We start from the raw sequence: 14052 nt of genomic DNA, 5'->3' as shown, positions 1-14052 counted from the left end.
TCTGTGATGCAGCAATGGGTGTGGTTGCAGGTTATTCAGACTCATCAAGACGACTGGGAAAAGTCACACTGTGGTGAAGGGGGAAAGAGACTTATGTGGTGTATATTATAACACATAGCCCCCGAATCGTTTTACTGAAGTTTGCTAACTAATGTTCTTTTTACTTCTCCAGTCCTTCTTAATGAGTTTTCAATCTAGCAACAAAAAATATTCGGATTATCTAGGGGAAGAAAACTTTAGCTCATGGAGTCCATACAATCTCAAACACGGCCAACATGGAGCCCGGAGACTGAGACACTTTTGTCAGAAGGAACCTGGGATCCGCTTCTTTGATCATGGCCTTCCACTCCTTGAGGGTCCTTTCCCGGCCATTCATGGTGGCTATGAGACCCATATCCATGGTTCTGGTTGGCAAGTTGGAATTATTAGTCCATGCAAAATCAAGTCTCGCTGGGGTGTGTGCAATGTAAGATTATTTCAGAATGCTTGCCTTAGGTCTCTTTCCTTCCAAAGGGGCAGCGACGAGCCCGGCTTCTCGGGTAAAAGGCTCTCGTTTAGCAGGATCCTGGAGCCTGGCTTGAGCTTCGGAATCTGCGCCCTGAGGACTTTGATGTTGTACTTGTCGGGCCAGTCGTGGAGGACCTGGCGGATGAAGTACACGTCGGCGGCGACGGTCTGCTCGTCAAACATGTCGTGCGTCATGAACTTGACGCGACTCTTGAGCTCGGCGGGCACCGCCGCGTGCGCCTCCTCCTTGTTCATGCCCATGTCCTGGACGAGCATGCTCAGGTTGGGAAATCGTTGAGCGAGCGCCAGCGAGATGCGGCCCCTGAAGCCTCCCAGGTCGATTACCTGCACATGGCCGAGGCTGGACCAGTCGTAGTCCTCAAACAGGTAGTCGAGCTTGTAGCCGGGAAACTCCCATTGGATTTTCATGCCGGCGCTGAACCGAGCCGCTCTTTCCTGGTCCTTGGCTACGTTGCTGAAGTAGGAGCCCTCTGTCTTGTGGACTAAATTGAATGCCTAATGTCGAGACATGTCAGCCCGATGATTCCATACCCATTTTTGACAATGGTTCGACTTGGGCCGGAAGTCTTACCGTCTGTTCCGGCTCTTGGCAGTCGGGCCACTTCTGCAAAGCATCTACAACCTTTACAGGCAGCAAACATCAGCATTGCCCCACGAATTCCTGAAGCTCGACCTCGCACCCAAGCGCCATCTCACCTTTAACATTATTCCCCATCCCTCCTCGGCCCCAGCCTTCAAAAAGCCGAGAAACCACGGCTCGCGGAGGGCTTTCGAGGTCTTGGTGTGCCGAATGAAACCAGTCTCCGTTTCGCAGAATATGTGTCTGCACACAGCGTCCCGCATAAAGCGAGCAACGATACCTTCGGCAAAGCCTGTCCTTTTGGCGATCTCGGCAAACGACATTTGGCCGCCCAGGGGCACCATCCCTGGAATATTGAAGCGGGCAATGAAGCCGAGGCTGCCAACGTTGTTGTTCTACAAGACGGCGGGAAATTGTTATTAGCCGTTTCGGAACTTGGTGGGAAGCCGTATTCCAGGCTTTCCAGACTTACCGCGCTATTTTTCAGAATCAGCGTCGTTGGTTCCAGCAAGAGGTCATACAGCTCTGCGGCTGCGTCTAAAATGGCATCTTGGGCTTCGCTGGCCTCGTCGGGCAGCCGAGTAGGAGAATCTTCATCGAAAGAGGGCGTCGGGAACCCTTTCGCATCGAGGACATTTTGGAGTTCCGCTGCTCGTTGGTGAATCTCAGCGGCAAGATAAATAATGCGAGGTGTAGATTCCATAGCGGGCATGGTAGTCTAAAAATAATAAGAGGGGGGAGTTGGGTCAAAAATAAAACCAGCAGGTTAGAGAACGCGAACAGCTATTCGATCAATATTTAGGAATATTTTCTGTTTAGGGAATTCTGTGTGCGAATGTCCGCTCTTGCGAAAAAAAAGGAATTCTGGTATCTTATATTTCGACGTCTGCGAATATGTGGATTCCCAAAAGATGTACCATTATTGGTCATCATATGAATCTTTTAGGACTTGATTTCCTGATCAATCCAGTTTCCTGAGCCTGATCAGACGCTTGAGTAGGAAGGAAGATGCTGTCGGCGCGAGAAATGCGGTATGATCGGTTGCAATTGCAGCATTATTTTGCAGCAGCAAAAATGAGGCTCAGCTAGCTTTCCGAGACTTGCTATCAGAGTAACTCTAGTCAGTAAAGTTAGCCAGCGTATCGGCTGATTTTTTTTCTGCCGAAAATTAGCCCCTGAGGAAAAAAAAGCATCTTTGAACGAGGAGCGAAGTAGTAGTAGTAGTAGTAGTAGTATTATTTAACGCCGGGCTCGGCCCGGCTCATTAGCCGGCCGTTAGCAACCTCCCGAGGGGTATCTCGGCGCGCTTTCTATTTTCTCTATTTACACAGCGGAAAACAAGGGCATAGAAGCGAATCGAGCCTGACCGGGTTCGTGCCCGGTCCTGCTTACAGGTTTGTTCACTGACGCGACCCCGTGCCTTCAGGCGCACGGAGGATTCGTCTGACGGCAGTTGACGGCTCTTCATCGAGAGGGGCCTGTGTCCAAACAGCGGAGCTGTCGGTCGTTTGTAGCCATGGAGACGAAGTTCCCAACAAGTGTGGGCTCGACGGCACAGGCGGGTGGTTGTTGTCGATAGCCAGCCGGGTTATCCTTGCCACGGGTAAGCGGGGAGGAGGTGGAGGGAGCAGGATTCGAACCTACGTTACTCAAGTAACAGCCATGGCGCTTAACCACTGCGCCATTCCCCCCAACGAGGAGCGAAGGGAAGAATCGAAAGAATAAGGTCATTATTAACCTCCAAATTTGTTCTTTGAGTTTGGTTCTGCGCACCGGCAAGGCAACTCAAACTTAGCACAACCAAAACTTGTCAAGTTACGGTGCTTGACGGCGAGGCTGTAAATGCGCCGGCAGTTGGTGTCAAATCGCGACCGTTATAACAGAGCTGACTCTGGTTAAGTTTAACCAAGGTTAAAAATTGCGGGCCAATTTAAATGTACGTGTTCACAACCCTTAATGTTAACGTGACGACAGGGGCTCATTACCTAAATTATTTGCTTATTCTACTGGTATTAGGTATTTAGCCTGGTGGTTGCCCTAATATTCGTTTCCCTGGTTAGGTAACCTGTTCTAGCACTTTCTATAAAATTATGCTGTTTTGGGGAAAGAAAAATCATTTAAACAACAGTACTTCCGTTCCATCCAACATGTTTACTGGAAAAATCATGAAAAACAAAACTGGCTGTTTTGGGGTTTATGGTTGATTTTCTTTTCTTTTTTTTCGGGTGAGGGGGGATAAACGGGTAAAAGGCCGCTGTTGGAACGGCATTTGTAGTCGCACTTAGGCCCGGATATTTGGTCAAGTAAACCTGGCTAGAATCGCCGGGACGGAGGCTCTGTAGTTTAATTAACTAAACTAATGGTGAAAGGGGTTAGCGCGATGCGGATGCCGAGTTAATCGAGCACCGGATCCATTTTTGATTCCATCAAAAAGGGGATCGAATCGTTAACACCAATCCCCTAACCGTTACTTGGAAAATATAAGCAATTAAATATAGCGAATAACATTATTATCTTTCACCTTATTTGGTTAGTTCCTACTACCCTGTTCACACGGTAGACGCTAGGTCTACAAACAGCCGGGTGTATTTTGTGAAAGAACCTGGGGCAAAATCGATAGTAATACGTATTGCAATCGAATAGTCCCTATTATTTGGAACTATCTGCAAAATGCAAAATTGAAACAAATACCGTTAATTTTAATACATGATAGCGCCTCAGGTTATTAATGCGTAAATATATAAGAATACATGGATTTACTATATATATAAAAGTTAATATAACCACCCTTTTCTCTGGACCTAAGTCCCAATAACGATGTGTGGGATAGGATAAAGGATTGTATTCAAACCAAATATATCTTTTGAAAACATATTTATATAAAATTACGGAAGCGAATTTAGGAAACCTGGGAGATATTAATGGTTTATTTCTTTGCTGGAAAAACTGGTCATTAAATAGTAAAAGTTTTGGTTGGCATTTAAATAACGGGATGCAAATCCCGTTTTAAAGGTTATTTAGTATTATTATTTTTATTAGTTATTAGTTTATGGGCAGAGATGCGAGTAGGTAAGTCAGGTGCGTAACGAGGTTACCTCAGGACACGTAAAGAAACTTCAACCGATTTATATAATTGTGTAAATAATTATAGAAATGGAAATTAAAATACCGAAATTTTGTTATTATACTTTTAACGATCGCAGCGATTGTACGATTTCAATTAACAATTATTATTATGAATATTGTTGTTAATAGCTTTAATTTTCTAGTCGATTCTACCAAATACCGTTGGTTTTTTTTGCCCTGCAATCGCTACCAAATTTGGTTTAGATAAAAACTCTGGTACCCATTATAAACACGTCAAGGGGCACTATCTTTACCCCTCTTACCAAAGTAACGTTGCGTACCCCCTGTTCGGCACCCCCCCTGTTCGGCACCCAAAAATAACAACACTTTTATTTTTATCCTCCAACTTCTATTATAAATATCTCGATGAATCTGTCACTTTTGGATTTACTTTTTTCTGATTTTAATTCTCCATTTTCCAATGAAGCAATATACTGAAAAACAGCTTATATCTGCAATTAACGACGTCAATAATGGCAATCCAATTGCAAAAACCTCCCGAAAATGGGGAATACCTAGGTCTACACTTCAAAGTCGACTTAAAGGTTCTCAACCTTATAAAAAAGCACAAAGCCCTTTTCAAAGGCTTTCCACGGAACAGGAAAAGCATTTGGCTGATTGGGTACTTACCCAAACAGCTTTAGGGCTTCCGCCAACGCATCAAGAATTACGCTTTTTTGCCGAACGAATTCTTCAAGCCGCCGGAGAGACAAAAGGCCTTGGAAAACGTTGGATAACTCGTTTTTTGGCTCGTTATCCAATCCTTAAAACCCAAAGGCCCCGTCGAATAGATAACGCCCGGGTTAATGGCGCTACTACGGAGGTAATTAAATCTTGGTGGCTTTATATTACGAACCCGGTTATTAACGCTATTAAACCGGGAAACCGTTGGAATATGGACGAAACCGGTATAATGGAAGGCAAAGGATCTAATGGCCTAGTATCAGGGTTTAACGGGATCCGGCCGTTGCAACGAAAAGAGCCCGGAACGCGTGGTTGGACGACTATAATCGAATGTATATCGGCTACGGGCGTTGCCCTCCCTCCCCTCGTTATATTTAAGGGAAAAAACGTACAACAACAATGGTTTCCCACGGATTTAAGCCCTTTCGATAATTGGCAATTTCATGCAACCGAAAACGGGTGGACAAATAACCAAACGGCTATCGAATGGTTAAAAAAGGTGTTTATTCCGTATACCCAACCTTTAACCCCTGAAAAGCGGTTATTAGTTTTGGATGGCCATGGATCACATATAACGGACGAATTTATGCTTCTTTGCTTGCAAAATAATATTCAACTCCTATATTTACCCCCTCATTCGTCACACGTTCTTCAACCATTGGATCTATCGGTTTTTGGGCCGTTAAAAGAAGCTTATCGACGTCAACTTGGATTTGTTAGCCAATTTTGCTGTTTAACAGTTATTGGAAAACGAAATTTCCTACTTTGTTATCGAAAAGCCAGATTAAAAGCATTTATAGCAAAAACCATTCAATCTGGTTGGCGTACAACGGGGTTATGGCCGGTAAACTTGGTTAAACCACTTTTAAGCCCTTTTTTGTTAGAAAATAGCAACGCCAACGTTATAAAAGATAAAAACAACGGTTTGCAAAGGGATAAAACACCGGAAAGCCCAGCCCAAAAAATTAACGACCCGTCTTTACTTATTTGGAAAACCCCTAAAACGACCCGAGATATCCGACTTCAACTGCAAAAACTTTCCCAATCCAACAAAACCAACGCTACTTCACGTCTTTTATTTGCAAAAGTCCAAAAAAGCTTCGAAGCCAAAGATACCCTTTTGGCTAGCGCCCAGCAAAAAATCAGCTTATTGGAAGCACAACTGGAGGCAATACGGCCGGTTAAAAGGAGGAGGGTGGTTCCGGATCCAAACGAGCTTTTGGTTAACAAACAGAACATTATTGGATTGCAGGAAAAGGATATAGAAAATTTGGAACCTTTAGCTGATGAAGAAGAGGTTAATGAACCGGAGAAGCGTGAAAACGATTGTATTTTTGTCCGTTGATAATTTTATATTTAAATCAGTTTATAAAAGTAGGCATTTCGTTGTTAGATTTTCAGGGTGCCGAACAGGGGGGGGTGCCGAACAGGGGGTACGCAACGTTACCAGACACCTACGAGGACGTCGCCTACGAGGACGCCGCCTACGACAGCATCTGCCCGACCGACGACGACGGCGACGATGACATCTCCTTCATAACCCTCGAGGAGCACTGGCTCGCGCCGTCCTTCCAGGAGCTGTACCTCGAAAACATCGCCACGGAACTCCAGGGGGTCCGCAGCCGCATCCCGCGCCTGGTGGAGGTCGGCCCGGAGCGCATCGCCGCCATGGACGAGGGCAACGTGGCGATCCAGGTCGTGTCGCACGTGGCAACGTCGCAAAAGGCCATGCGCCTGACCGAGGCCGTGCGCGCCGCCAACGACGCCCTGCACGCGCGCGTGGTCGACCCGGCCAACGACGGGCGGTTCCGCGGCTTCTGCGCGCTGCCCATGGCGTTCCCGGCCGAGGCGGCGGCCGAGCTGCGCCGCTGCGTCGCGGAGCTCGGGTTCGTGGGCGCGCTCGTCGACCCGCACTTTGTCGGCGACCGCGGGGCGCCCAACGGCGCCACCACGCGCACCGGGTCCGAGAACAGCACCGAGGCCCCCGACGGCGGCGACGGGTACTACTTTTACGACTCCCCGGCCTACGACGTCCTGTGGGCGGCGCTGGTGGAGCTCAATGTGCCCATCTACCTGCACCCTTGCTACCCGCCGCAGGACGAGATGCTCAAGACGGGCGGGCTCTACGCGTCGTCCCTGCCCGGCACCAACGAGTCGTCGGTCCTCTCGGATTCCGACGCCGTCCGCCTCGGCACGTCGACCTGGGGCTGGCACTCCAACGCCGGCCTGAGCTTCCTCAAGCTCTTCGGCGCGGGGGTGTTTGACCGCCACCCGCAGCTGCAGGTGGTGCTGGGCCACATGGGCGAGCTGGTGCCCTACTATCTGGGCCGGGTGGCCTCCCGCCTGCAGAGGGCCGGGGAGACGTCGACCGGCCGCAACGTGACCGACGTGTACGCCAACAACGTGTACGTGACCTTTGGCGGCTATTTCAGCCTGGCGGCCATGTACACGCTGCTCGAGGTGACGAATGCCACCCGCGTGATGCACAGCGTGGACTATCCCTTTGGGAACAACACCCAGGGCAAGGAATTTATGGAAAGCCTGAGGGAGAGTGGCCTGGTGACTGAGAATGAGTATAGGGATATTGCCTTTCGGAATGCGAAAAGGCTGCTGAAGATTTAGGCAGAGCTGATTTAGCCGAGAAAAGGAGAAAAAGGTATTGAAATAAGAGGACCCATACATAGGACAAATAACTAAATGTTTACAAAGTATAGATCTTGATTGAGAAAGCAGCGCGTATTACGCCCCATTAGCGCTGGAGGTATCGAGTTCTAAGCATTATAATCTGACTAATGCTGCCCATTCCCCAGACGAGCGAATCACCGGCTCAGCCACTTTACTAACGTCGCGGCGTACCAAGTAACGTCTTTCAATCCGGCCTGCTGGAAGGGCCACATTGGGTTTGACATGTTCACTCCCGCAACGAAGCTTAAAATAAGGCGGGCCCTGACGGCGTTGTCGATCAGGCCGACTGCCGCTGCTAGAGCTTGGGGTGCAGAAGAGGTTGTTAAGATATGACCGCTGGCCTCTCTTTTCTTTTTTTTTCTTTCCTTGTGTCTCCTTTTTCAGCCCAGTCATCTATTTACCAACCAACGGAAGAAACAAACACTCAACCAAAAGTCCACCTTCCTACAACTACAATGGTCCAACACCACGACACCAACCACCAAGAGCGGCAGTCGCCCGTCATAGCCAGCGGTGCAGCCAACCACCGCAAACCACGGCCCACGATCATCATAATCCCGGGCGCGTGGCACCAGCCCGTGCACTACACCGCGCTGGCCGAACCGCTCCGCCAACGGGGCTACAAGGTGGAGGTCGCCGCGCTCAGCACCATGGGCGACCCGGACGCCATCCGCGCCAAGACGCACCACGACGACGTCGAGATCGTCCGCGCGCTCCTGGAGCCGCACCTCGCCGCGGGCCGCGAGGTGGTGCTGGTGGGCCACAGCTACGGCGGCCTGGTGGCCACGGACACCGCGGCGGGGTTCACCGTCGAGGAGAGGGGTGCGGTGCCGACGGGGCCCGACGGGGGCCTGCAGGTGCAGGGAGGCGGGGTCAGGGCCGTGGTGTACATTGCGTCGCCGGCCGTGGTCGAAAAGGGGATTTCGCTGACTAGCGGGATGGAGAAGATGAGCATGGGCGATCCGCCGGCGAATGAGGGCAAAGTCACGGTGAGCTTTTTACTGGCCGCTCCCCTGGCTGCTTTCTTTTCTACTCTTCTTTTTCGGCCACCATTGCCAAGACTGTAGTCCCTTCTTTACCCTACCAAACTCACATATCAAGAGCCGCCAAATACCAGCACCAGTCCAGTCTAGAACCCCTCCCCCCCCCCCGCCTCTCTTGCTAACCCAAGACACAAAAACAACAAGCTCGAAGACGGCGTCGCCAAAACGTCAGACGAGTGCTGGAAACACCTCTACAGCCCCGCCGACGAAAAAGTGTCCCGGGCGGCGTTCGCCGCCTCGCGTCGCCACCACAGCGTCGCCAGCTTCCTATCCGCATCCGCCGCCGGCGCCCGCGACCTGCGCGCCCGGCTGGCGTACGTGGTGGCCGCTGCCGACGAGTTCACCCTGTCGCCGGCGGTGCAGCACCGCATCGCCGACGGCATGGGCCCGCGCTGCACAAAACACGTCTTTGAGGGCGCCGGGCACGCGCCCTGGTTGCAGCCGGAGCTGCTGCCGAGGCTGGTGGGCGTCGTCACCGGCGTGGCGGAGGATTAGGCCATGGGGGGTGGCCCGGGTGGGGCCGGATGGGGGTTTGCTTTTTTTTCAGCGAGGGGGCAAGGCCTAACGCGGTCTTTGGCGCAGAGGCCTGGTGTAGCTATGGTCTCTTGAGCGTAGCCTGCGTTATACGTTGGTCATCAGAGTCTGCGTCTTCTAGGTCAAAGTGTCCCGTACATGGGTACTAGCCGCCGCATAACCCTGGTGAATAAAGTGGCGAATTGGGGATGGGAAATTTCAGTTGGTTCTGATTCCAAACTAATTCGAAGGAGCATATGATTGAAACCCACGCAAAAGCCAGATTAAACAGAAACAAAATGCAATCGTCAGGCAAGCAATCAAAAAGGATGAATACGTAGGCAAGGCATGCAGCGTCATCCACGTCTTTGCAATAAACAACTTTTTTCTCGAACATTTATGTTATTAATTCTTATAAATCTGAACCTCGAATAGATGAAACACTCTATGACGTCGAGACATCTTTCATCCTGCCCTAGTATCCTGACATCTTGCAGCTGTCAACTTGGTGTGGTAACAAGACTTCAAAACGTCTTTGGTCTTTGTGCTTTGTCATTCAGTTCCGTAACCAACTGAGAGCAAGGCACCTCTTCTTAGACGCACTGGCCCCTGCCTCCGTGGTTGAAAAAGTCATTGCCTTTGACAAACTCTTTCTCGCATTTGTCGCAGCGATACTGGGGAGTAGGCTTGTCCTCTTCGCGGGCCTGAAGTTTAGCGCCTCGGGTGGCTGCAACATCTCGGCCGGGGGCGCCGGCACATCTGCTGGCGGTAGGAAGGGCTGCGGTGCCCAAGGCGTAGAGGACGATGGCCAGAGTGATCTTGGAGAATTGCATTGTGGGCAGATCTTTGGTTGTCGAGGGATTCAACTATGTAATGGGAGCTAGTTCAAATGGCGACCGCGAAACGGGTTGAGTCAAGTTGGAAGAGATGGATGATGTCGTGAGATACACCCAGTAGCAGGAATTGAAGAGTGTGTGAAAGCAACCATTTGTACTCTTTTCAATCCGTCGTGGAAAGTTGTTATTGTAATAGCATTGAGACATTATTCATTTGCCAACTTAAAATATCCAATATCGCCAAAGGAGTCAAGGACTGTACCTCCCACAAAGTGTCGGTCCCCAGCGACCAGTTGGCATTGTTGAGAGCGTGGCTGTTTACCGTGAACAATTGTTAAATGATCGCCAAGAGGATAATTTGGCAACCACGGAGCAAGCGCCGCACCAAATCCAAGTTGGGTGTTTGCGCGCCCGAGGTACGAACCGAAAATGAAGTTACCAGGACCGCTAGTGACATTACTACCGTCGTTGGGTGTTTATCATATTTTTACAATTATGACTCTATGAGTTGGTCCTCGATGACAATCCGGACGGCAAGTGCGCTTCAGTCAGGATAGATTATTGTTGCAATGTATTACTGTTGGGCTCGCCGGTATAATTGAGTACCTAATTAAATAATGTTTCAATCAACACACACGGTTAATGCTGGATTCTGAAGTCTCTCAAGAGTGTAAACATGCGATTCCACATGGCCAAGTCCAAGATGGTGCATACGCCAAGCTTCGGGCATGGTCTTGTTCGATTTTGTTGTCCCCTTTTCTCTTGGGGTCTGGCTCAAACACCGCGTTGCATGCCGTAAAGTCGTAAAGTCGTCAAGGGGTAAACCATCGCACTCTCCCTGGCCCCCTCTCAATCTTTTCCATACTTCATTCAAATTGCCGAAGCGCACGGAAGCCAAATCATAAGATGCTGCTCGCTTACCGCCGTCATTGCCGGGACCGCTCGACTGATGAAAGCCGTTCAGTCACAACCCCCCAAGCGAATGCACCGATCGGGGCATTAGACGTCCAACGGGCCCGCAACCTGGACCCCAGCGACCAACCAGCCAAGCAAATTCCTGGAACTATTTGCACCCATTGGGAATCAGAAAGTTTATTTGTGGCACCGCGTCTGTTTCGCTATTTTGGGGCACACCGGGCCAGGGTCTCCACCAACAATAGCAACGAGACCAATGCTGGACCAATGCGCCCAGATCCTCCACTCGCCTGGCTGCTTGCCGGTTCCGGAAATCAAGAGACACATTTTGGAAGAAATCCCCCTCCAGTGAAACAAGAGGTTGGCTGACGAGTGATGCGCGGCAAGGACCCAAGCCACCATTCGTCCAATGTTGCAGACTCTTTTCGCACTGCCATGGTGTCGCTTTGCAACAACGTGCTCCTATAACGTTTTGTTATGGGACATATCACTCCACAAGCTTGAAAATAGAGTTGATAAAAATAGTCTGTACTGAATGACATCTCCAAGACCATCGTGTAGGATTTAGCATATATACCTCTGTAACCGTCTCGAAATCCTCACCATCCAATTCTATCATCTCATCATCCAGAATCGAATCAACATTTCCTTGTCTTCACTTCTTTTCTTTGTAAAAGTTTCCAAAGCAAGCCTTTTTTTGCGTCTTTTGTCTTGCAGCTCTCTTCTCTGCCACAACACTCCACACCTTATACACATAAAAAAAACCGCCAAAAACCGCCAAGATGCAGACCTCGTACGCCACCATCAGCCAGCTCGCGCTGGCTTTCTTGGCCGCCCAGGCCGTCGCGGCACCCGTGGCCGCCGTCGCCGGCAGCGGCACCGAGCTCGACGCCCGCAGCCCCGTCCCCGTCAAGATGTGCGGGAGATTCCAGGACCAAGGCTTTGGGTGCGTCCGCCAATGCTACGGCTCCAACTGCGCCGATGTCCCCAGAAGCAAACCCGCCAAGCGCGATGTGGAGGGTCGCGACGGCGAGGTTGAGAAACGCACCCCCGTTCCCGTCCAAATGTGCGGCAACATGCCGGACCAGGGCTTTGGCTGCGTTACCCAATGTTACGGCAGCACCAACTGCCGTACCACCGCCAGGAGCAAGCCCGCCAAACGCGATGCGGAGGGTGAGGACGGCGAGGTCGAGAAACGCACCCCCGTCCCCGCAAAGATGTGTGGTGGATTCCCGGACCTGGGTTTTGGCTGCGTTACCCAATGTTACGGCTCCAGATGCGGCGAGTCTCCCAGGAGCAAGCCCGCCAAGCGCGAGGAGGATGATGGCGCTCAAGCCGCTCAGACATCTGAGGACGAAGCTGGCGCTGATGAGGAGTAGATGATGTCGAGGTTATGATGTCGAGTTTATGATATGACGACTCTCGAATATGGATCTTTGTTGCTTTTTTTGGGGTTGTATGCGTTGAGTTTTGTTCTTTTTTGCAACTAGCGCCGGCGCATTTGCTTTGGGTGACGGGTCTTCCCTGGTGTCGGCTGGGACGAGTGTGTACATAGGAAATTTGTATAAATGGGAAAACTGTATAAAAAGAATGCCTTGGACGTCGATGGAATGTTTTCGTGTGAGTTGTACTGCCGCTGGACCTGCAAGGAAGAGCCGATGCGTAAAATGTCAAACACGGCACTCTCCATTTCGAGAAAACTCTAGCAGCCCAATTCGTGAAGCTCATGCGATTGATGATGTCCTCAAGAGTCAGTAATTGTGAATTGCTGCCCACATTCTTGCGTTGCCCTCAAAATTGCCAATCATACAACACTCGTGAACCATGCCGCTCCAATAGGGACCTCAACTCACTCATAGAGCTCGTCCATCGTAGCGGTAAGAGTCGTTGATGACGCAGGAGTCGTCGTCGTGATGACAAACGGCCGGTCGCGACGCCTGACGCGTTCGTCGCGTGGATAAAGCTCCACCGCTGTGAAGGCTAGATCAGGTTCCAGGTCCCTTGAACGTTTCGGACAGTCAGCACGATCGGTGAGTGGCTCCCATCGACGAGGTTTGTTGACGACGCTCGTCCGAGATGACATGCAGTCAATGGTCTTCATTGCAGGATGCACACAAGCAGCCGAGGATTCGCCTCGCCTTCCTGGCCAGACGAGCAGATTGCTTCGCCAGCTGCTGCACGGGAGAAGTCCAAGGCATTGTCGTTTCGTATGTGCTGCTGCGAACCTCGGGGCTTGTGGGTGGATGTTGCTGGGGACGATTATGGTGGTGATGGGATTGTTTTGTGTGATTCTTTGCGTTTTGATCTTGAGTAGAATCTTGCCAGTTAGGCATGAGCCGGGCGATACTCCAAGATGCGATTATCGTGCCTTACAGAAAGCACAATGACCCTTGATCGACCCAGCCTTTTGACAACGTTTTGCATTGCTCCTTGTGATGGAGGCTTTGCCAATGGGACAAAGCAACAGTTTGATTGTCCGTCTCCGAAGGAAACCCAATAGTCTTTGTTTGAGGCAATCTTGATCGGATCCCTCGTCCGTTGCCTGTGCCACACAACGAACAACATATCAACTTCCCATAAACAGGCCTGTTCAATGCGGGACTGACAATGATGGAAGTCAAGACATTGCTTGAGAATTCAGCCAGGATCGCTTTATCAAATTGGACACGCAATGAATGTGCGTTATTATCCAAGCTTTCCTTCCTGCGATGCTTTACTCCACCAATCAAGCCCCATTAGACGCCTAAACTCACACGCTCGCTATGTACTAAGCAAACACGCCAGCCACACACTGTAAAAGGGACCAGAAAGTCCAGCTACGAGTTTGTGCGGCTGCCAACGACACCAGTCTTTGCTACTGTCGATTTGCCTGCACCTGAACCACCGGAGCTGGGGGAAAGAAGCTTCAGCACCGCACCAGGACCAGAAGCAAGCGGACTTACCCCGAGGGAGGACAGGTCTGTCCCGGCAGGTTTACTCAGTGGCGTTTCTTGGTGAAGCTAGCGCGCCAGCAAGTTTCGACGGGCAGAGATTCAGCAAAACATAGGTTTGCCAGCCAGCCTCGCGGTGATGCGAGTCAGCCCGCCGGACTACCTGCCGTATGTCTTTGGGTTCGTCTCTGTAAACAAAGTAGCATTTGCCA

General features: G+C 50.5%; 6 protein-coding genes and 1 pseudogene across 7 annotated transcripts; 4 read left to right on the top strand and 3 right to left on the bottom strand.

Annotated features, from left to right (window-relative positions):
* Positions 1–241: 241 nt before the first annotated feature.
* MGG_14022 (uncharacterized protein) lies at positions 242–1820 on the bottom strand (the record flags this gene model as incomplete). The annotated part of the gene is made up of 5 exons (XM_003721355.1): positions 242–404; positions 524–1023; positions 1100–1150; positions 1225–1503; positions 1581–1820. 5 exons carry the CDS (start codon positions 1818–1820, stop codon positions 242–244), a joined length of 1233 nt encoding a protein of 410 aa, XP_003721403.1.
* Positions 1821–2727: 907 nt separating this feature from the next.
* Positions 2728–2799, bottom strand: MGG_20313 (annotated as a pseudogene). Its single transcript has one exon. The product of its transcript is annotated as a tRNA-OTHER (tRNA).
* A 3649-nt stretch (positions 2800–6448) lies between these two features.
* On the top strand, positions 6449–7540 carry MGG_14020 (uncharacterized protein; the record flags this gene model as incomplete). The annotated part of the gene is made up of 2 exons (XM_003721354.1): positions 6449–6835; positions 6899–7540. Coding segments are annotated over 2 exons (1029 nt in total), but the record flags the coding sequence as incomplete, so codon positions are not given.
* A 518-nt stretch (positions 7541–8058) lies between these two features.
* MGG_10555 (uncharacterized protein) lies at positions 8059–9141 on the top strand (the record flags this gene model as incomplete). The annotated part of the gene is made up of 2 exons (XM_003721353.1): positions 8059–8592; positions 8791–9141. The coding sequence occupies 2 exons, from the start codon at positions 8059–8061 to the stop codon at positions 9139–9141; spliced, it is 885 nt and encodes a 294-aa protein (XP_003721401.1).
* Positions 9142–9634: 493 nt separating this feature from the next.
* Positions 9635–9992, bottom strand: MGG_10556 (uncharacterized protein; the record flags this gene model as incomplete). Its single annotated transcript, XM_003721352.1, has 2 exons — positions 9635–9656; positions 9763–9992. 2 exons carry the CDS (start codon positions 9990–9992, stop codon positions 9635–9637), a joined length of 252 nt encoding a protein of 83 aa, XP_003721400.1.
* Positions 9993–11692: 1700 nt separating this feature from the next.
* Positions 11693–12289, top strand: MGG_10557 (uncharacterized protein; the record flags this gene model as incomplete). Its single annotated transcript, XM_003721351.1, has 1 exon — positions 11693–12289. One exon carries the CDS (start codon positions 11693–11695, stop codon positions 12287–12289), a length of 597 nt encoding a protein of 198 aa, XP_003721399.1.
* Positions 12290–12986: 697 nt separating this feature from the next.
* On the top strand, positions 12987–13907 carry MGG_18061 (uncharacterized protein; the record flags this gene model as incomplete). The annotated part of the gene is made up of 2 exons (XM_003721350.1): positions 12987–13117; positions 13718–13907. The coding sequence occupies 2 exons, from the start codon at positions 12987–12989 to the stop codon at positions 13905–13907; spliced, it is 321 nt and encodes a 106-aa protein (XP_003721398.1).
* Between the last annotated feature and the right edge of the window lie 145 nt (positions 13908–14052).

Source organism: Pyricularia oryzae, chromosome 7 (assembly GCF_000002495.2).
Source record: "Pyricularia oryzae 70-15 chromosome 7, whole genome shotgun sequence".
NCBI lineage: Eukaryota > Fungi > Ascomycota > Sordariomycetes > Magnaporthales > Pyriculariaceae > Pyricularia > Pyricularia oryzae.
Note: the sequence above shows the minus strand (reverse complement) of the source record. Positions and strands in the feature narration are given on the sequence as shown.